At 37.6% G+C, this 23,024-nt stretch overlaps 1 protein-coding gene across 1 annotated transcript in view; it reads right to left on the bottom strand.

Annotated features, from left to right (window-relative positions):
• Positions 1-233: 233 nt before the first annotated feature.
• Positions 234-23,024, bottom strand: part of SEC63 (SEC63 homolog, protein translocation regulator) — a 74,302-nt gene continuing 51,511 nt past the window's right edge. The window contains exons 17-21 of the mRNA XM_042939496.1: positions 21,571-21,729; positions 17,162-17,263; positions 13,736-13,834; positions 2,337-2,441; positions 234-1,325 (exon numbers count right to left, since the gene is read on the bottom strand). Of these exons, the coding sequence (XP_042795430.1) occupies positions 1,182-1,325; positions 2,337-2,441; positions 13,736-13,834; positions 17,162-17,263; positions 21,571-21,729 (609 nt within the window). The 3' untranslated portion in view covers positions 234-1,181. The remainder of the gene's footprint in view (positions 1,326-2,336; positions 2,442-13,735; positions 13,835-17,161; positions 17,264-21,570; positions 21,730-23,024) is intronic.

The following is a 23,024-nucleotide window of genomic DNA, read 5'->3' on the forward strand; positions in this document are numbered from 1 at the left end:
TCTTACCTCAGTGATTCATCATGTATACATTTCTACTCTCTATAAGCACTATCCTTCGGGGTTGCAGTGTGTGAGGGGGAAACTCCTCCCACTCATACGGTTTTCTATGCCATACAGACACAGTGGCCACTCGAGCAGTAATGGACATTATTAAATTTTAGTTGAAAAATAAAAGAATGAATTATCCTATTATATGCTTTCTCTGGGAGTAAAAAGACACACCGTTACAAATGTAAAATGAGCCAAACTTCTATTTTATTGACAGGAGTCCAAAATGAATACAAAAAAATGCCTCCACTGCATGTTATCTATTTTTTTCCTTAAAAGGCTTCTGAGTCAGGTAGATTAAAAGCTAAGAATGTATTTTAGCTTTTATAGTGAACCTTTTAAAAAAGACTTAATAACATGAGTCACCAACATCAGAGAACATATGGTCCCACACTCATTTTTAGACCTATAGTTTATAAAAAGAATTAGATCCTGCACTGATCTGCTAAAATAGAGGCTTAAAAATGTTTTAAGCCATTAAAAGCCATTTTTATAACCTAATAACTCTGGGCAATTAAGAAAAGGAAAATCCCCAAATGTAGCCCTCTGTATTATGTGGAATGTGACAGAATGCCAACTTATGACCAAGATAGATAAAAATAAAAAGTTTAAAGCTATGAATAGAGCTGTTATAAATAGTCTTGTATCACTGCAAAATGTCAATAAAATGAATGACAGAGCTTATCAAAAGATTAAAACTTGAGCAGATGTAACTTAAAACGTATGTGTGGTGTTTATCATCCTCTAATGTTTGCTACAAACTAAAGCTAAACAAAGAAAAGTTGCTCACTTATAGATTGGTTTTCATGTACCTTTACTTTTACTGGGACCATAAAATGATCAGATAATACATAGCCCACACTTCTGGACAGTTATAACAAAGGGTTTATTATCGTTTGCAGATGAAACAAATGCACCATCCCATTCATACGTGAAAGGCTCTAACAAGCCTTAAGCGTTTTGGACTGCACCAAGGCACCACCATTGCCCAGTTGTATTATGCACCCATTTCGAGTAAAGAACTAATACCTCCCTCAACAGCAGTTCTGCACTGTTTCTGGTTTATTATACACTTCCGAAACAGCAAAAATTTGCAAGTATGTGCAAATATTGTGGTCCAGTCATAGTACTGCTTAGTCATCATCTTCCTCCTCTTCTTCCTCTTCCTCAAAGCTATCTTCAAAGCCCTCGCTGTCTTCCTGGTCTTCATCCCCCTCTATTGCTGTATCCCACTGTGGGTGATTTTCCGGTACAGGCTTAGCCTCGTGAACTTCCAACTATAAAGAAGAATTAAATGCAGACATGAGAAATTTGGGAGGAATAGTGAAGAAATATATGATAAAAGATTTTCTTTGACTGCAACAATTATAAAGAAATAGATTTTATGGTTCTAGCTCTAAATTTAACATATTTGCTTATAACAGACATTCATCCCAGAAATAAAAAGGCAATCTACTAACATGCTAATGTCATTAAATTTCTAATACAATTTGACATTTTAATTTTACAGAAACTATACTATTTACTCTGTAGCATGGAAGATTAATAATTGTGACTCTTGAGCAACAACAAGGTATGTCTCAAGAAGTCTGCTGAGGGAAGAAAACCTCAAGTGTGACTTTTGCAGCCTCCAGCTTCCTGAAATAAAATTCTGTAGACAATGGAAAGAAATAGGATATCCTCATGGGAGAAAAACAGGCATGCCTTTACCAGCTCCCTATACTTTGGGACTCCCAGCACACAGAACAGTAATACTTTAATACAGCTTTTACACAAAACAATGCCTTTTATAAAAACCTCAAGGGAAACCTCAAGGGAAACTGGTAAACACTGACAGGAATGTGCTTCAAATGATACTTACACAAAGTATAAACTCTGATAAAAAACAAATTAGTTTTAGAAATTAATAAACACTCCAAAAGAACCTGTGGGAAAATACATGTGCTTTTCTTAAAAAAAAAAAAAAAAAAAAAAAAAAGAACCCAGCTGGTGAGGCCCTATAAAGTTATAGCATATAAAAGCATATTAAGAGTATCTCTTAAGTAATTTATAGTTAACATTCTAAATCCTTCTAATAATTCATTTTCAAGGTTCTAAAGTATTATACTCCTTTAACTCAACAACTTAATTATGGAAAGAGCAGGCCATCAAGAATATCATATATAAAGTATAAGATGACATCTTTTTCCCTCTGTTACTCTACATTTCAAAACTAGAAATGCTTCCCTAGTATATTAAGCACTTATTCAAACAGGAAACTATATTTATTGAAGAGTCACTATTATTACCTTCAGGGGTTTAATCTGATCCAAACCCATATAGGAGTCTGATCTTAGAAACACTGTATACTGATAATTTCCAGGCTTGCCTGGTGCAGGAAACTTCAGTTCTACCTAGAAAAAAAAAAAAACAAACAGCACTTAAAATCCGTATTTGAGAAACGAAAGAAACAACTCATTCTTAAAGTTCCTAGGTAAGAGCGTTTAACTGGTAGGTTTATTTACTCAGATGACATAGGGAGCCCTAACAAACATTACAAAAGTTGGAACCCCAACAAATACATATATATATTTATGTCATTTATTATATATACTATGTAAAAAGGAAACCAAATTAGGCAGGACTGATGAGGTTAACTTGTATCTTTGCAATTCAAGAAAACATTTAAAGCAACCAAGTTCTGTATTAACCATCACACCTTGACAACTTGAAGAAATGAAGTAGGGAATAAAGGAAAATAAATGAAATGTAAAAATAACATAGGCTTCACCAAATAGGCAATTCTTGTGAGATTTTCTTATTTCTAAGATAAATGCTATGAGATAATAGAAAATACATGTATTCGTCTCTACCCCCAGTTCCTGGCACAGAGTGAAATCCCTGTAATTTCCTACATGATAAGAGCACTAGGAACATCTTTTGTTCTAGTATTTGGTCTGTGACCCTGGTTTCTGACACTGAGCTTGTAACACCTGAAGAATTACCTGGGTAATAGTAATGTGTTTTGTTCAAATGAGGTGACCCTTGATGAGCACCTAGATGAGGTCTGGTCACCAGAAAGACCAAGCCATGATTAGAAGTCTGGAGCCCTCAGCCACGGCCACCCATTCTCCAGAGAGGGCCTAGAAACTGAGTTAATGATCCATCATCCCTATGTTGATGAAGCCTCCATAAAAATCCTCAAAGTAAGGGGGTGTTCAGGGAGCTGCCAAGTTGGTGAGGACATGGAAGTGCTGGGAGAACGGTGTGCTCAAAAGAGCATGGAAACTCCATGCTCCTTACCACATACCATGTCCTATGTTATCTCTTCCATTTGAATAGTCCTCTGTATTCTTTATTACATTATTTTATAATAAACTAGCAAGTATGTTCCCCTGAGTTCTATGAGCCATTCTAGCAAACTGTCAAACCCAAGGAGAGGTTCATGAGAACCCCAATTTATAGCCAGTTGGTCAGAAGTACAGGTGACAACTTGAGACTTGCAAGTGGCATCTGAAGCACGTACAGGGAGAGGGGCAGTCTTATAGAACTGAGCCCTTACCATGCAATATCTGATCCCAACTCCAGATAAAGAGAGTCAGTGTTGAATTAAATTGCAGGACACTCAGCGGTGTCACAGAAAATTACTTGGTGTGGGGAAAAAACCCCATACCTGGTGTCAAAAGTGCTGTGAGTGTGATAATAGTGTGAGTTACTAAGAAACACACAGGGGAAGTGAGTTTTTCCTTTACAAATGCCCAATGATGAAAATACCATATGCTTTTACTCATATGTGGAATCCAAAAAACAAATTAATAAACAAAAACCAGAATCTAACCTATAAATACAGAGAAGAAACTGATGGTTGCCAGAGGGAACTGACGGGCAAGGGAAGAGGGGATGGGCAAAATGGGTGAAGGGGAGTAGGAGAGGTTTCCAGTTATGGAATGAGTAAGTTACATAAACAGAAGGTACAGCCTAGAAAATATAGTAAATAATACTGTAATAGCACTGTATGGTCTGTAGACAGTAGCTACACACATTGTGAGCATAGTATAACAAACAGAGAAGGTGAATCACTATGTTAAACACCTGAAACTAATATAACATTGTATGTCAACTATACCCAAATTAAAAAAAAATTTTAAACATGCCCAATGCTTTAAAAAGTCAAGAAGATATTTATCTCCTATCAAATCATAAACTTCACATACAAAGAGTTACAAACTTAAGAGTTTCAATTCCAGGGGAAGGAAGATGCCGAGGAAGTAGGAGGACCCTATGCTCTCATCATCCCACAAATATAACTAGATAACTATCAAATCATTCTAAATACCCTAGAAATTGACTTGAAGACTAGCAGAACAAACTCCACAACTAAGGGTAGAAAAGAGGCCACATCAAAGAAGAAAGGAAGTGCGGAGATGTGGTTTGGGCAAGAAATGGATTATGACCACTGTGATGGGGACGGAGCCAGGGTCGTGAAGAAGGGCAAGAGACAGAGACAAATTAGCCACAGAGGAGTGCATGGGGAAAAGGAATCCCCGTAGTAACTGGCTTGGAGAGCACAAGGGCCTGAATTTCTTGAGTTCTTGCAACCAGCAGGGTTTTTAGCCTGGAGTTTTAAAGGTCAGCATACTGGCTCTGGGAGCACTGGGAGGACATCGGGGCTGCTCTTAGAGAAAAGGCAGGGCAAACAGTCCATAGACATACAGTGTGGAAACAGTGACCTGAAGAGTGCATGGGGTACACAGTGGGGAGTGTATTTGCTCATCTCACAGGGCATTGCTGAGAAACAGCATTCATGGAGAAATCCCTGGCCAGTGCCATTTCCCTCCCCTCCTCTTCAGCATAAGCACAGGGTCACCTGCGGGAAGCAGCACCAATACTACCTAACTTGCTTACACTAAGCCCCCACCCTCTGCACTCCAGTACAACTGCCCCTCCCAGTCACACTTGCTTCAGTCCCAGCACAGCGGAGCCCCAAGTTTCGCAGGGCCTTGGCTCCCTTGGCGGTGGCAAAAGGACTCATTTCACAAGCAGACCAGAACACACCTAGTTAAAACTCAGTCACGTTCAGGCTAGGGACCAAACACTGCCTACCAACAAAGAGACCCTCTGCAGACAACTGGCTTGCAAAAAAGCAAAGCACACACAGCACACATTGGAGACACCCCCTGAAGCACCAGACCCTGGGGGAACAAGGGACACTACACTGCAAGGCACTACAGGACCTCTTCTAAATAAAGCCATTACCCTCAAGAACAGGAGACACAGCTGACTTTCCTAACACAGAGAGACAGGCACAGGGACTTAGACAAAATGAGAAGACAGAGGAATCTCTCCCAGATGAAAGAAGAGGACAAGGCCACAGCAGGAGATCTAAGCAAAACAGACAGAAGTAATGCCTGATAGAGAACTTAAAGCAGTGATCATAAGGATACTCACTGGATTTGAGAAAAGAGTAGAGGACCTCAGTGAGACCATTAACACAGAGATAAGGACTAACAGCAGAGATAAAGGGATCAATAAATAAAATAAGAAACACCCTAATGGAATGAACAGCAGGCTGGCAGATGCAGAGGAACGAATTAATGGCCTAGAAGACAGAACAATGGAAAGTGATCAAGCTGAACAAACAAAAGAAAGGAGGATTATACAAAATGAGAACAGACCTAGCGAACTCAGTGACTACATCAAACGGCAGTAACATTCACATTATAGGAGTCTCAGAAGAAGACAGAAAAAAGGAGACAGAATTTATTTGAAGAAATAATAGCTGAAAACTTTCCTAATCTGAGAAGGAAAGAGATAGATCCAGGAGGCACAGAGAACCCTCAACAAAATTAACAAAAGCAGACCCACACCAAGACATATTGTAATTAAAATGGCAAAATATAGTAATAAAGAAAAAGAATGTTAAAACAGCATGAAAAAGAAAAAAAAGACAATTACATACAAAGGAAACCCCATAAGGCTATCAGCAGATTTTTCAGCAGAAACTTTCCAAGCCAGAAAGGAGTGGCATGATATATTCAAAGTGTTGAACGAGGAAAACCTGCAACCAAGAAACACTATCCAGTAAGGCTATCATTCAGAACAGGAGATAAAGAGTCTCCTAGACAAACAAAAAGTAAAAGAGTTCATGACCACTAAACCAGCCCTGCAAAAAATATTAAAGGGGACTCTGAGTGGAAAGATCAAAAATGACACTATGAAGGTAGGATACACAAAGCTGTAAAACTGAATACTCTGTAAAGAAATCAGTCAAGGAACTCACAAAATAAAAGGATATAAAATGTAATAACATATGCCGAAAATGTGGGGAGAAGAGGAACAAAGAATGGGTTCAAACTTAAACAACCATCAACTTAATACAGGCTGCTATATGCAAAAGATGTTATATACAAACCTAATGGTAACCACAAATCAAAAATCATTAATAATATGCAAAGAATAAAGAGAAATCCAAATATATCACTAAAGAAAACCAGCAAACCATGAAAGAAAGGATCAGAGAAAATCTTTAGAAACCACAAAACATGTAATGAAAGAGCAATAAATACACACCTATTAATAATTACTCTGTGCAAGGCTTCTGGGTGGCTCAGTCAGTTGACCGTCTGACCCTTGATTTAGGCTCAGGTCATGATCCCAAAGTTGTGGGAATGAGCTCCACATCTGGCTCCATGCTAAGCATGGAGCCTGCTTAAGATTCTCTCTGCCACTCTCCCCCACCTTCTCTCTCTCTCTCTAAAAAATAGTAATCATCATCATCATCATCATCATCACTCTGAATAGACTAAACACCCCAATCAAAAGACACAGGGTAACAGAATGGATAAAAAGACAAGACCTATCTATATGCTGCCTACAAGAGATTCATTTCAGACCAAAAGACACTGGCAGATTGAAAGTGAGGGGATGGAAAAACATCTATCATGCAAATGAATCTCAAAAGAAAGCCAGAGTAAAAATACTGATATCAGACAAAATAGACTTTAAAACAAAGACTGGAACAGGAGACAAAAAAGGACACTATATAATATTATAAATTAAGGGGACAATCCAACAAGAAGATATAATAATTGTTAAATATGTATGCACCCAACATGAAAGCACCCAAATTCATAAACTAGTTAATAACAAACATAAGGAACTGATCAATAATAATACAATAAAAGTAGAGGACTTTAACATCCCACTTACATCAATGGAGAGATCATCTAAACAGAAAATCAACAAGGAAACAAAGTCTTTTTTTATTTTTATTTTTAATGTTTATTTATTTATGAGGGACAGAGCATGAGTAGGGGAGGAGCAGAGACAGAGGGAGACAGAGAATCCGAAGCAGGCTCCAGGCTCTGGGCTGTCAGCACAGAGCCTGTTGCGGGACTCAAACCCACAAACTGCGAGATCATAACCTAAGCCAAAGTCAGACACCCAACCAACTGAGCCACCCAGGTGCCCCAGAAACAAAGGCTTTTGAATGACAGACTGGACCATATAGATTTAACAGGTATATTCATAACATTCCACCCCAATAGCAGAATATACATTCTTTTCAAGTACACATGGAAAATTCTCCAGGACAGGTCACATATTAGGTCACAAAACAAGCCTCAACAAATTCAAAAAGATCAAAGTCATACCATGCATCTTTTCTGACCACAACACTAGTCAACCTACAAAACTACAAGTCAACCACAAGGGGGATCCCAGGTGGCTCAGTTGGTTAAGCGTCTGACTCTTGGTTTCGGCTCAGGTCATGATCTTGCGGTTTCGTGGGTTCGAGCCCTGCAATGGGCTCTGCACTAGATCTTCTCTCTCTCCCTCTCTCTGCCCTTCCCCAGCTCACACTGTCTCTGTCTCTCTCAAAATAAATAAACTTAAAAAAGAAGTTAACCACAAGAAAAAAATCTGTAACCACGATAAATACATGGAGATTGAATAACATTCTACTAAACAATGAATGTTTAGGGGGGGAGGGGGGAGAGAGAGAGAGAGAGAGAGAGAGAGAGAGAAAGAGTGAATCTCAAGCAGGCTCCATGCTCAGTGCAGAGCTCAGGCAGGGCTTGATCCCATGACCCTGGGACCATGACCTGAGCCGAAATCAAGAGTCAGACGCTCAACTGACTAAGCTGCCCAGGCACCCCTACCAACTGTTTAAAGAAGATTTAATACCTATTCTTCTCAAACTATTCCAAAATACAGAAAAGGAAGGGAAACTTCCAAATTCATTCTATGAAGCCAGGATTACCCTGATACCAAAACCAGATAACGACGTCACAAAACAAGAGAACTACAGACCAATACATCTGATGAAAATAGATGCAAAAATTCTAAAAAACCAAATCCAGCAATACATTACAAAAATCATTCATCATGATCAAGTGGGATTTATTCCTGCGTTGCAAGGGTGGTTCAATATTCACAAATCAATCAACGTGATACATCATATCAAGAAGAGAAAGGATAAGAACAATAGGATCATTCCAACAGATGCAGAAAAAGCATTTGACAAAGTATAACATCCATTCATGATAAAAACCCTCAATAATGTAGGTGTAGAAGGAACACACCTCAACATAATAAAGGTCATATATGAAAAACCCCACAACAATCTCCTCAATGGAATAAAACTGAGAACCTTTCCCTTAAGGTCAGGAACAAGACAAGGATATTGACTCTTATTTTATTCAACATAGTACTGGAAGTCTTAGCCATAGCAATCAGACAACAGAAAAAAAATAAAAGGCATCTAAATTGGTAAGGAAAAAAGAAATCTTTCAGTATTTGCAGATGACATAATACTATATACGGAAAACCTGAAAGATTCCATCAAAAAACTGCTAGAACTGGGGCGCCTGGGTGGCGCAGTCGGTTAAGCGTCCGACTTCAGCCACGTCACGATCTCGCGGTCCGTGAGTTCGAGCCCCGCGTCAGGCTCTGGGCTGATGGCTCGGAGCCTGGAGCCTGTTTCCGATTCTGTGTCTCCCTCTCTCTCTGCCCCTCCCCCGTTCATGCTCTGTCTCTCTCTGTCCCAAAAAAATAAATAAAAAAACGTTGAAAAAAAAAAAATTTAAAAAAAATAAAAAAAATAAAAAAAAACTGCTAGAACTGATACACGAACTCAGTAAAGTCACAGGACACAAAATCAATGTACAGAAATCTGTTGCATTTATATACACCAATAATGAAGCAGCAGAAAGAGAAATTAAGAAATCAATCCCATCTACAAGTACACCAAAAACGGTAAGATATCTAAGAATAAACCTAACCAAAGAAGTGATACACCTATACTCTGAAAACTATAAAACACCAATGAAAGAAACTGAAAATGACACAAAAAATGGAAAGACGTTCCATACTCATGGACTGGAAGAGCAAATATTGTAAAAATGTCTATACTACCCAAAGCAATCTACACGTTCAATGCAATCCCTACCAAAATACCTACACCATTTTTCCAGAACTAGAATAATCCTAAAATTTATATGAAACCAGAAAAGACCCTGAGTAGCCAAAGCAACCTTGAAAAAGAAAAGCAAAACTGGAGGCATCACAATTTTAGATTGCAAGTTATATTACAAAGCTATAGTGATCAAGCAGTACGGTAATGGCACAAAAACAGACGTGTAGATTAATGGAACAGAACAGAAACTCCAGAAATAAACACACAATTATGTGATCAACTGATCTTCAACAAAGCAGGAAAGAATATCCAATGGGAAAAAGATGGTCTCTTCAACAAATGGTGTTTGGAAAACTAGACAGCAACTGCAAAACAAAGAAACTGGGGGCACCTGGGTGGCTCAGTAGGTTAAGCACCTGACTCTTGATTTCGGCTCAGGTCATGATCTCACAGTTCGTGAGAGTGAGAGCCCTTTGTCAGGCTCTGGACTGACAGAGCAGACAGAGCCTGCTGGGGATTCTCTCTCTCCCTCTCTCTCTCTGCCCCTCCCCCACTTGTATGCATGCTCTCTCTCTCGCTCTCTCTCTCAAAATAAACTTGAAATAAATTTTTTAATGAAAAATAAAAATTAAAAAAGAAAGAAAGAAACTGGACCACTTTCTTACACCACACACAAAAATAAATTCAAAACAGGTTATGGACCTAAATGTGAGGCCTGAAACCATAAAAATCCTAGAAAAGAACATAGGTAGTATCTTTTTTGACACTGGCTATAGCAACTTTTTTCTAGGTATGTCTCCTGAAGCAAGGGAAACAAAAGCAAAAATAAACTATTGGGACTCCATCAAAATAAAAAGCTTCTGCAGAGTGAGGAAAACAATCGACAAAACTAAAAGGCAACCTATGGAATGAAAGAAGATATTTGCAAGTAATCTAATAAAGGGTTACTATCCAAATATATAAAGAACTTATAAAACTCAACACCCAAAAAACAATCCAATTAAAAAATGGGCAAGACATGAGCAGACATTTGGCCAAGAAGACCTACAGATGGCCGACACATGAAAAGATGTGCATCATCACTTACCATCAGAGAAATACAAATCAAAACTACAATGGGGTATCACCTCACACCTGTCAGAATTCTGGCTAAAATCAAAAATGTAAGAAACAACTGGTGTTGGTGAGGATGTGGAGAAAACATAACCCTCTTCCACTGTTGGTAGAAATGCAAACTGGTACAGCCACTGTGGAAAACAGTATGGAGGTTCTTCAAAAAGTTAAAAACAGAAGTATCCTACAATCCAGCAATCACACTACTGGGTATTTACCCGCAAAATACAAAAACACTAATTCAAAGGGATATATGCATCCCTATGTTTACAGCAGCATTATTTACAACAGCCGAATTATGGAAGCAGCCCAAATGTCCATCAATTGATGAATGTATAAAGAAGATGTGATATATACATACAATGGAATATTAGCCATAAAAAAGAATGAAATCTTGCCACTTGCAATAACATGGATGGAGCTAGAACGTATAATGCTAAGTGAAGTCAGTCAGAGAAAGACAAATACCATATGATTTCACTCATATAAGGAACAAAATAAATAAGAAAAGGGGAAAAAAAGAGAGAGACAAACCAAGAAACTGACTTTTTAACTACAGAGAACAAACAGATGGTTACCAGAGTGGAGGTGGGTGGGGAATGAGTGAAACAGATGATGGGTATTAAGGGGCATTAACAACTTAAAAAAAAAAAAAGTTTCATTTTCATTTAGACAAAGGAAGAATAAATTATTAAGATGTCATTTGGATGTTTTGGCAATCTGCCTCCAATCTCCAAAATCCAGATTTTGTAAGCAAGATTATATATTAAAACAAACTAGAAAAATCATGGGAGAATCCTTTTTTTAAAAATTAATCTCATAGTTTGACCTTTCTAAGTCACCACAAAACCAAGAAAACAGAAAAGAAAAAATTACTAAATCACACTGCAAAAAAAACTCCAAGTAAATAAAGTTTATATTTTTGCCTAGTAAAAACAACCATAATAGTAAAACAAAATGGGGAGAAATATCTGCAACAAATATCACCACAGGTTGATTTCATAATATTTAAAACAACAATTGCCCAAACCAAATTAAAAGACCAATAAAAATGAACAATGGTCACAAAGAGAAGTACAATTCAAATACACTGAAAGATGTATTACTCTGAAGAGAAATACAATACTGAAACTACACTGTATAATTAGGAAAAACTGATTCAGTCAAGAATCATCAATTATATTAAAATGAGTGGGTAAAAGACAGAGAACAGGATATTAATATTAACATAGTGCCCAAGCAGCACCCCAAAGATTAGAAGGAAAAATACCTTTTACAGTAGAGAAGCCTTAACTAAATGTTCAACCATGGTATCACCAATGTGGGCAAACTGATATAATGTGCCCCAATTTGATGCACTAAGAAGGTTACATCACTTATGTAGTATTTTTACCAAAAATATTTAAGATGAATACAATTATGAGTAACCAATGAGACAAAACTGAGGGATATTCTACAAAATACTTTGTCTGGACTCTTTAAAAATGTTGATGGCATGAAAAATTTAAAAACAAGGGGCGCCTGGGTGGCTCAGTCGGTTAAGCGTCCGACTTTGGCTCAGGTCATGATCTCGCGGTCTGTGAGTTCAAGCCCCGCGTTGGGCTCTGTGCTGACTGCTCAGAGCCTGGAGCCTGTTTCAGATTCTGTGTCTCCCTCTCTCTCTGACCCTCCCCCGTTCATGCTCTGTCTCAAAAATAAATAAACGTTAAAAAAAAATTAAAAACAAACAAACAAACAAAAAGGCCAATGAAGAGTTCTAGAATAAAGATGAATGACGACCAAATTCAATGCATGATCCTTGACTGGATCCTGAATTTTAAAACAAAATAAAAACTAACTTAAAAAAAAAAAAAAGGGATGTCTGGGTGGCTCAGTCAGTTGAGCATCCCACTCAATTTTGGCTCAGGTCACGATCCCAGGGTCGTGGGATTGAGCACTGCATCAGCGCAGAGCCTGCTTAAGGTTCTCTCTTCCCCTCTCCCCTGACCCCTCCCACACGTGTGAACATGCTCTCTCTAAAGAATAAAAAAATAATTTGAAAACAAAACAAAAACTGTAACAGGTACTAGTGAGTATTTAGGGAAATTTGAATATGGACTGCATATTAGATAAATACCATATCAATGTTAAATTTCCTGAACATAGTAATCTTATTGTGCTTATGTAGGAGATCACTCTTGTTCTTACGGTACCCTGGTAAAACTTAAATTTAAAAAATAATAAAACTGCTCTATCAAACAAATAACCTTAAGTTAGCTCTGTCAAATAAACAACAACAAAGTACTTCATACATTTACTACTTGGTAATAAAGGGGGAAATGTACTTTTTGTATTAAAAATGAGGGGCACCTGGGTGGCTCAGTCAGTTAAGCGGCTGACTTTGGCTCAGGTCATGATCTCACGGTTCATGGGTTCAAGTCCTGCATCAGGTTTCATGCTATCAGCTCAGAGCTCAGAGTCTGGAGCCTGCTACGGATTCTGTGTCATCTTCTCTCTATCTGCCTGCACTCTGTGTCTCTCAGTAAATAAACATTTAAAAAAATATTTTTAAAATATTTTTAAAAAATCAACATCACAGAACTATCTTGAAATTAAAAAAAAACCCTTGCTCTTGTCCACCAAGTCCAGGTAGAAAGAACCTTCTTTCTAGAAAAGTAACATGAAAAAATCAAGAAAAACAAGAAAAATAGAAAGGAGTTGCCAAGGGATAAAACATGTTCATCACGATGGTACATGAGTGATGTCATGAACAATGAATAATGCTACATAATCAAAAATTCCACTCTAAAAATCTAATTAGCAATTCTTACATTCATTTTTAAGACCAAAGGTCTTAGCACTAATCCAGTGAAGATAAAAATTGCAGATTTTTGTAAAATATAATTAAATTCTGGACAGAACAAAAGGCATATGTTCTTAGACACTGACAGTGAAAACTCCCCAAAGTAAGTTGAAAACAAGCTTTTAAGACTAAGAAAGTTGCCTACTTTTAACAATACTATATAAACTTCGAATTAGTTCCCCCCAGGCACCAGAGAACAGTTATAAAAGGTGCCTTAACAAATACAATACAATAAGCCAAATATGATAAACTGAAATCTAAAAAAGATTTTATGAGGCAGCATGAAGGTGAGATGCCTTACATTTGTAAAAACTGAAATAATGTTGTTGGACACTTACCTCTTCTGTATCTTTTAGCGTACACACATGATATGGCATAGATATTAACGTCTGTTCCTTCCTATCTGCAATATAAAGCCACCACCATTCTTGTTTCTCCTGCAAAGAAAAAAAAAAAGAGACGTTATCAGAAAGAACTAGAGAAGTAACTGTCTGCCTTGTCTCATTCTAGAGGTATTGTTCTGGTTTTGTTCACTGCAGTATCTCCGGCACAGACACAGTGCCTGGTACAAAATAGATACTCAATAAATGTTTACTGAATGAATAAACTATTCTTAACCATTTATAGATCTGCTGTCCAAAAGAATTCTGTATGTAATATGGGGGTTTCAAACAGTCCCTTAAAAAACGGTAGTGATGGGCCTCTGTGTTAAAAACCCCTGATTAACCTTAAATGACAAGAGATATAATAAAATAAAATAAAACATCATAAACTATTACAGGATCATCCAGCAAATAATCTTAGTCATTTTACCTAGTAATAAGCAAAAGCCAGAAAGTAAGAGCAGAAGGGACTTGGGCAACCAAATCGGAAATCATGAAAATACACTACTCATAAAAGATCATCTGATTTAAGAGCCTATCTAATACCTTTCACTGCACATGATTTTAATAAGCACAACATTTTTAGCTGTACCTCAGAAAAGATTAGGAATAAAAAAAGAGCTCAGTAAAGAAACTGCCACCAGAATGTACAATGACAGCAGGAAGAACTGACAGGAGACAGAAAAGTATTTAAAAAAAAACAATGAGAAGACACAGCAGTCTGGAGGCACCAAACTTCAGTGTGCTCAGCACTGCTGTACAGAATTCATCAATAACGGTTTAGTCATGTCTTAGTACCCTCTGCTTAAGAACTGGTCAGGGAAGAGATCTTCTTTAAACAAATTAAAGAAAAATGTTTTGGAGCTAAAAGACTCTAGGATAGTCTAAATACTCATTTAACCAAAACAACACTAGACTATTCTAAATTCTCAATTATCCAAAAGAAAGTTAGAAAAATAACTTTTTACTGAAAACATTATCATAGGGAAAATGTCTTTTGAATTCAAAATCACTTGTACTTGCTATTTTATTTTAACCACAAGACACTGAAATTTGATTATTTGATAATGCTACACTGAGGTTAACTAAAAATTCTTGTAAACTACAAAGCACAACATTAGTAAGCAGAATAAATAAATCACAAGTATATGATTAATTCAACTTCTGCTTAACCCAAAGTGGACTACCATAATAGGTGTGTGTGTGTGTGTGTATGTGTATACATATATATGTATATTTGTCTACATGTGTGTTGCACAAAGTGGATAAAAACATTATAATGGACTCAAAATGCAGTATTAATTTCTGCACCTTATGGGCCAGAGTCTCAGTCACAATTACTTGATTCTGCCACTGTAACATGAAAAGAGTAAGTGTGACTGGGTTCCAATAAAACTTCATTCATAAAACAGGCAGGGAGGCAGACTTGTCTACAGGCAGTTTGTCAATGCCCAATTTAAAGCCACATAGACCGGATTATTTCACTTCTCTAAAACCCTGTTTTTCTTCTCTATTAAATGAGGAGCATCTACCTCAGGCTGTGTTGTGAAGATGGACTGAGATAATACAAGTAAATTATATATTAGAATGTCTAGCACATTGAGTGTGATAATCACAATTATTAATGAAATGATCTCATTACTAGAACACACACGTAATATAAGAAGCACGGGAGATGTTTAAGAATGTGCGTATCTTCTTTACCTCTCCACTAAGAGAATGCCTTTCCTTCCCTCTCCCAGGCTATTTGATTAAAATGTGATTCATTCAAGAATATTTATTAAGAAGCTGGTGAATATGAATCCACGGCACTGTACGTGTGCCTAGACTCTTTGATGCACACAGTGAAAGTGGAAAAGATGTTCTACCATGACTTATTCACACTATCAACACAATAGCTTCTCTACTGTGTGAGATTCCCCACCATTCTTAACATATTAAGCATAATGAATGAGTTTCAGTTACATGTAAGTCAATTATAAACATGTAACTTTAAGCAATTTAAATGGGTAGTGTGATAGTTAGGGTAGCTCTACAGGTACACGGGAAGGTAGACAGGTAGACATTAGTAAAATCCTAAATAAATTTTGTCCGGTAAGTGGTACTTTTCAAGATGTTTACCGTGTAGTTGTAGATTAAATTAGAAAAAGGCATTCTCAAGGCTAAAATGTTCTAAGGGAGTGAATGGATGTTTTGCTTATTAACTAAGCATGGTCTAAAATGAACTGTCTGGTACAAGGGTACAAATTATGTGGCTTATAACATCCCATGGCACTTTTAAAACCAATCAATGAGTGAAATATACTCGCTTGATTTCAGGAGTCTTGGGGTTGGCAGACTACCACTGCAGTGGGCAAAATGCCCCTAACAGATGGGCTAACGCTCACGACACGCCAGAAGATCAGCAAGCACATTAACATGGAATCCTGGGCTGACTTTCCTCCAAGTCAAAACAACAGTCTGCAGAGCCACTCATTTATTATTAGGAAAGCCAAATTACTTGGGAATTTGCCTTCAGCAGCCCCCAGCAACTCTGGATTGACATTCTAAAGCAGAAAGCAGATTTATACATGAAATCACCTGCCAAACATGAGTGCCGAGCATAAGATTCTGTGGCCAAGCTGTGAGGCAGTCGGTGGAACAGCTTCCTTGAACTAAGAGGCAACCAGTTCTCGACCTCTGGCCAGAGACAGAATCATTGCAAAAGCAAAGCATTGTGTAAATTCCAAATTCATTTGAAAGACAAACAACTCAAGGAGACCAAAAGTTGAGCAGGCCACAACCACAAAGTAAACAAGGACAGGAGAACAAATAGCACTGCAACAATCTGTCCTGAGCTTGGGGCTCAGTCATTCTGAACTCTTACTGAACTCAGCTGGTCCCACAGCCCATGGGCTTGCCTATTCCCGGGGACTAGGGCCAGAGCAAGTGCAGTGGCTCCAGGTGGCCAGTACAGAGCCATCAGAGAAAACTCATGGGAAAAATTTAAGAACTTTTTTCATTTTATTTAAAACTTGACAGAAGTGAGAGACTCACAAAAGCTGTGTAATCATAGGCAAAATATGCATTTGTCTGACAGACTGCCTGAACTACTAAAGAGAAATCAGCAGTCAGCACAACCTTCAGTAATATAGGCACAGAAAAGACAGAAGCACAGGAAACCATATAAATACTTAAAAAGTTAACAATCCTCCCATTATAGACCACATTCACTAAATCTAATTCATACTGAAATGTATTTTTCAAACTGTCACCTATCAAGAACAGACCACATCAGCACATTTGAGCCAGTACACACCATGGAGGGATAAAAGGCAACTGAAAAATACCTAAAGACAAAGTAGATGGAATAAGGAAAACGCTGAGTCATGAATAACTCACCTCAGGAAAATAAAGACTATAAACAGGATGTGTTATCTTTGATTTGGTTTCCAGTAGAGCTCTCTCCTTTCGCTGTATACTTTGTTGTAATTCTTGCCACTCCTAGGTAAAGTAAAAATCAAACATTTGAAATCGTTTTTAAGTTTCCATCTTCTTCCAGCTATTATTCCTGACAATGCTAACTACTACTGAGTTCAGTCCCACAGACCTGATCATTTCCCTGCTCTAAACTTACAACACATCATTTCATAAATCAAATCTAAGCCCTTCAGCATCAACTACATGGGTCATGATCTGATCTGGGCCAATCTCTTCAGTCTCCTAACACTGCCTTCCTCTTTGCACTTTCTATTCTAGTCATTTCGAACTATCTTGACTTCTCTGAACTCACCAAGCTATTTCACTCCTCCTAAACCCTGTTTGGATTTGTTTTCTCCCTCTGTCTTTAACCTGGCAAATTCCTCCTATTATTCCCTTAGGAACTGCTAAAGCCCAAACCATGAGTTCCCAAATACCAGAAATTTCCCTCAACTTGAGTTGATCACTCCCTCCTCTGTGTTATCATTGTACCTGGCAAAAATGTGCATAATCTCTTTTGTACTTTTGTACTTTAATGTTTACTTACAAGTCTGCCTTACCCACTAGCCTGTCATTCAAGGGCAGAAACTGTTTTACATTTGGCTTGCATTTCTGTCATCTAACACAGGGCTTGCAATGTGGCAAATAATGAATAATTGTATAATTATTTGACAATTGAATGAATGTATTTTGGTATCTAAAGAAACTAGTCTGTCACTTCTACTAACCCTAATACTGTACTCAGAAAAGAATATGTCAACTCTTTCTCAAAATGTGGGTGGGGAAATAATTTCTTTGATAGGCTTTAATTTCCTGGCAATCAATTTAATTCCCGAAGTACAAAAACGGTCAAGGGCCAGCAACTGCTAAAAAGTCACCCTTGTTTTTCCCCACCATTCCCAAGGGCAGGTACATTACAGGCATACCTCATTTAATTGCACTTTGCACATGTGTGCTTTACAAATACTGTGATTTTTACAAACTGAAGGTTTGTGGCAACCCTGTGTTGAGCAAGTCTCTTGTTCTACTGTTGCCATTTCTCCAACAGCGTTTGCTCACTTCGTGTCCGTGTCACATTTTGGTAATTCTTGCAATATTTAAAACTTCTTTCTTATTATATTTGTTACGGTGATCTCTGATCACTGATCTTTGATGTTACTACAGTAATTGTTTTGGGGCCACGAACCATGCTCACCTAAGATGGCAAACTTAATAAATATTGTGTGTATTCTGACTGCTCCACCAATGGGCTGTTCCTCCATTTCTTCCCCTCCTCTTGGCCTATTCCCTGAGACACAACAATACTGAAATTAGGCCAATTAATAACCCTACAGTGATCTCTCAGTGTTCAAGTGAAAGGAAGAGCCACATGTCTCTCACTCTAAATCAAAAGCTAGAAACGATTAAGCTTAGTGAACAAGGCAAGCTGGAAGTTGAGACAGGCTGAAAGCTAGGGCTCTTGTACCAAATAGACAAGTTGTGAATGCACAGGAAAAATTCATGAAGGAAATTAAAAGTGCTACTCCAGTGAAAACACAAATGATAACAAAGTGAAACAGCCTTATTGTTGACACAGAGAAAGTTTTAGCAGTCTGAACAGAAGATCAAACCAGCCGTAATAGTTCTTTAAGCCAAACCTTAATCCAGAGCAAGGACTTGCCTCTTCAATTCTATAAAAGCTGAGAGAAGTGAAGAAGGTGCAGAAGAAAAATTTGAAGCTAGGAGAGGTTGGTGCGTGAGGTTTCAGGAAAGAAGGCATCTCACTAACATCAAAGTGCAAAGGGGAAGCAGCAAGTGCTTGTGGAGAAACTGCAGCAAGCTATCCACAAGGTCTAGCTGGGATAATTAATGAAGATGGCTACACTAAGTAACAGATTTTCCACACTAACAAAACAGCCTTACACTGGAAGAAGATGCCATCTAAGACTTTCATAGCTAGAGAGAAGTCCATGCTCGGCTCCAAAAGACAGGTTGACTCTTCCATTAGGAGCTAATGCAACTGGTGACATTCGGCTGAAGCCAATACTTGCTTAGCGTTCTGAAAATCCTAGGGCCCTTAAGAACTATGCTAAATCTGCCCTGCGTGTGCTCTCTAAATGGAACAACAAAACCTGAATGATAGCACATGGTTTACTGAATATTTTAAGTCCACTGTTGAGATCGACTACTCAAAAAAAAAAAAAAAAAAATCCTTTCAAAATAGTACTACTGCTCATTCAGAACGCATCTAGTTACCCAAGAGCTCTGATAGAGACATACAGTAAGATTAATGTTGTTTTCATGACTGCTAACACAACATCCATTCTGTAGTCCATGGATCAAGGAGTAATTTTCACTTTCAAGTCTTACTATTTTAGAAATACATTTTTTAAGGCAACAGCTGCCACAGATAGTGATTCCTCTGGTGGATCTGGGCAAAGTATACTGAAAATCTTCTCATTCACCCTTTTACAAGCCATTAAGTATATTTATGATTCATAAGAAGAGTCAAAATATCAACATTCACAGGAGTTTGGAGAACTGATTTCCAACCCTGATGGATGACTTTGAGGGGTTCAAGACTTCAATGGAGGAAGGAGTACTGCAGATGGGGTGGAAATAGCAAGAGAATTAGCAGTGGAGCCCAAAGACGGAACTGAATTGCTGCAATCTCATGAGAGAACTTGAGCAGATGAGGAGTTGCTTCTTATGGAGGAGCAAAGAAAGTGGTTTCCAGACATGGAATCTACTCCTGGTGAAGGTACTGTGAAGATTGTTGAAATAACAACAAAGGACTTAAAAGATGACATAAACTCAGTTGACAAAGCAGTGATAGGATTTGACAGGTCTGACTCCAATTTGAAAGAAGTTCTATTGTGGGTAAAATGCTATAAACAGCATTGCACGCTACAGAGAAATCATTTGTGAAAGAATAGTCAATGCAGCAAATTTTACCGTTGTCTTATTTAAAAAACTGCCCCAGCCACTGCAATCTTCAGCAACCACCACCCTGAATAGTCAGTAGCCACCAACACCTAGGCAAGAGCCTCCACCAGCAAAAAGATCACAATTTGCTGAAGGCTCAGACGATGGTTAGGATTTTTTAGTAATAGAGAATGTTTTCATTAAGGCATATATATTGTTTGAGACAATGCTACTGCATACTCTATACACTACACTACAATATAGTGTTAAACATAACTTTCATATCCACTAGGAAACCGAAAAATTCATTTTGTGCTATATTGTGATGTTAGTTTCATTCTGGTGGTCTGGATATAAGCCTGTAGTATCTCCAAACTATGCCTGCATTCCTCATATTTTTATCCTTTGCCTTTTCCTTTTATTCCTCTCTACTTGACCCTCTCAGGCTATTCGGGCAAACTCTTTTTCTCTCCTAAACTACAAGGGTACCTTTTAGGTCAATGGCCTAGTCAGAAAGAACAGAACAACACAAACATAAAGGAATGGCTGATCAGTTTACAGTTCATTTGCAGTAAGCCTCTAAGGACCCATTATTTGTCCAACAAACCCTCTTTTTATAGCCCATCCATAAATCAGGTGCAAACTAACGGTATACCATGAGATTTTTTTCTATTTTCTACCCTCACAATCTTAGTAAGTTCCTTAGAGACACCTCTTTTCCTTAAGGTCTTATATATTTCTTGAAACAAGGTGGAATTTTGTAAATATTAGTTTTTCCCTTAACCAACCTCGAGACATTAGAGTCCACAGTAACGTTTCTTAAATCTAAACATTACCTGCAACTCTGGAAAGACTCAGTTCTAAGTAACTGCTCAGACCATAACCCACCTTTCCTAACTCATTTGCAGACTCAACTCCAACAATGAAAACCATTGTAAGACACCAAACTGGCTTCGATTTAGACCCACATCCTATACTATCTAGCAACTTAAAGATTTCAGAAAATTAAGAAGTCCGGGTGCCTGGGTAGCTTAGTCGGTTAAGTGTCTGACTCTTGATCTCGACTCAGGTCATAATCTCATGGCTCATGGGATGCAGCTCCGCGTAGAGCTTTACACTGACAGCGCAGAACCTCCCTGGGATTCTCTCTCTCTGTTCCTCCCCTGTTTGCATGTGCTCTCTCAAAATAAATAAATAGACTAATTAATTAATTAAAAAAAAATTAAGGGGTCCAATCCTTGTTAGAAATGATTTTTCTTTATAATTCTGACCATCCCACAAAAATATTCTTACAAAATAATATGACTGTAAAATATACTGATATTATTTAAGACAAGTAAACAAAACAAATTAAAAAACAACAAAACCCAAAACAATCAGAGGTATATAACTCCAATTATTTAAACTTATAATATTATAAGTCTTACTGCTTCATCATCTTTGTTTTGTTTTTCATCTTGCTCTCTATCAGAGTCTCTGTCACTACCATCATCTTTTTCACTCTGGGATTCTCTATTCGTTTCTTCTTCTTCAGAATCACTGCCTTTGTCAGAAACTTCTTCTTCATCTTCCTTTACTGCAGCTTCCTAAAAGGAAAAAGCAACCACAAAAGTTTTGAATACCTCAGTGAATATATCATTCGGAGCCCCTGAAGCTAACTTTTTGTCATTAAAATTAAATTGGCTCAAGATTATAATTTCACTATTCATACAGAATTTTAGAGAATTATAAACACATTTACTTATAAATATGTGGTAGTCAGACTAAAGACTTTAACATTTGGCTTATTTGTCTACTGTTATTTTATTTTTGTTTGTAAAATAAAAAATACTTTTATTTTTATTTACAAAGTATACTACCACAATGGCAAAGATGGCTCATCTTTCAAAACACCAATCATACAATATATTTTATTCGGGATGGGGAAATGGGAAGTTTATAGAAAAGTACTGCTTTGACAGTTTAGTATTATCTTCTATGGCTGATAGAATATAATGTAGTAAGGAAAGCCAATATCCCAGACAAGATACTTACTAATCCATTTCAAGAAGCAAGAAAGAGAACAGCAAATTAAATGCAAAAAAAGTCAAAGTAAACAATACAGACCAGAAATCAATTAAAGAGAAGGCAGATACACAAAAGAGAAACCTAAATAAAACCAAAAGTTGGTTCTTTGAGGGGCACCTCACTGAGGGTGAGCCACTGAGGGTGGCTCAGTCAGTTGGGCGTCTGACTTTGGCTCAGGTCATGATCTCAGAGTTCGTGAGTTAGAGCCCAGTGTCAAGCTCTCTGCTATCAGCACAGAGCCTGCTTCGAATCCTCTGTCTCCCTCTCTCTGCCCCTCCCCAACGTGTGCATGCACACGTGTGCGCTCTCTCTCCCTCAAGAATAAAATAAACATTAAAAAAAAAAAGTCGGTTCTTTGAAAAGATTAATACAACTGCAGCAAGACTTCCATTAGGCAAGACTGATGAAAGGAAAAAGAGAATACAAATTACTAATATTAGGAATAAAAGAAATATAACTACAGATCCAAAGGACATCACAAATAAAGGATATTATCAATAACTGTCAATAAACCTGATAACTTACAGGAAATGGACAAGCTTCTTGAAAGCCATAATATACTAAAATTGATATACGGAAAAAAGTAGAATTTGCTAAAGAAATGGATTCTATAACTAAACCCTTTTTAAAACTCCAAACCCAGATGGCTTTTCTAGATAATTCTTCCAAATAACAAATCCAATCTTAGACAAACTCTTCCAGGAAAAAGAAAGAAAGAATACTTCTTGTTTAATGAGGCCAACATAAACCTGATACAAAATCTGGCAAGGGTATTACAAGAAGGGAGAAAGGTAAACCAATATTCTCTCATAAA

This window comes from Panthera leo, chromosome B2 (genome assembly GCF_018350215.1).
Source record: "Panthera leo isolate Ple1 chromosome B2, P.leo_Ple1_pat1.1, whole genome shotgun sequence".
NCBI lineage: Eukaryota > Metazoa > Chordata > Mammalia > Carnivora > Felidae > Panthera > Panthera leo.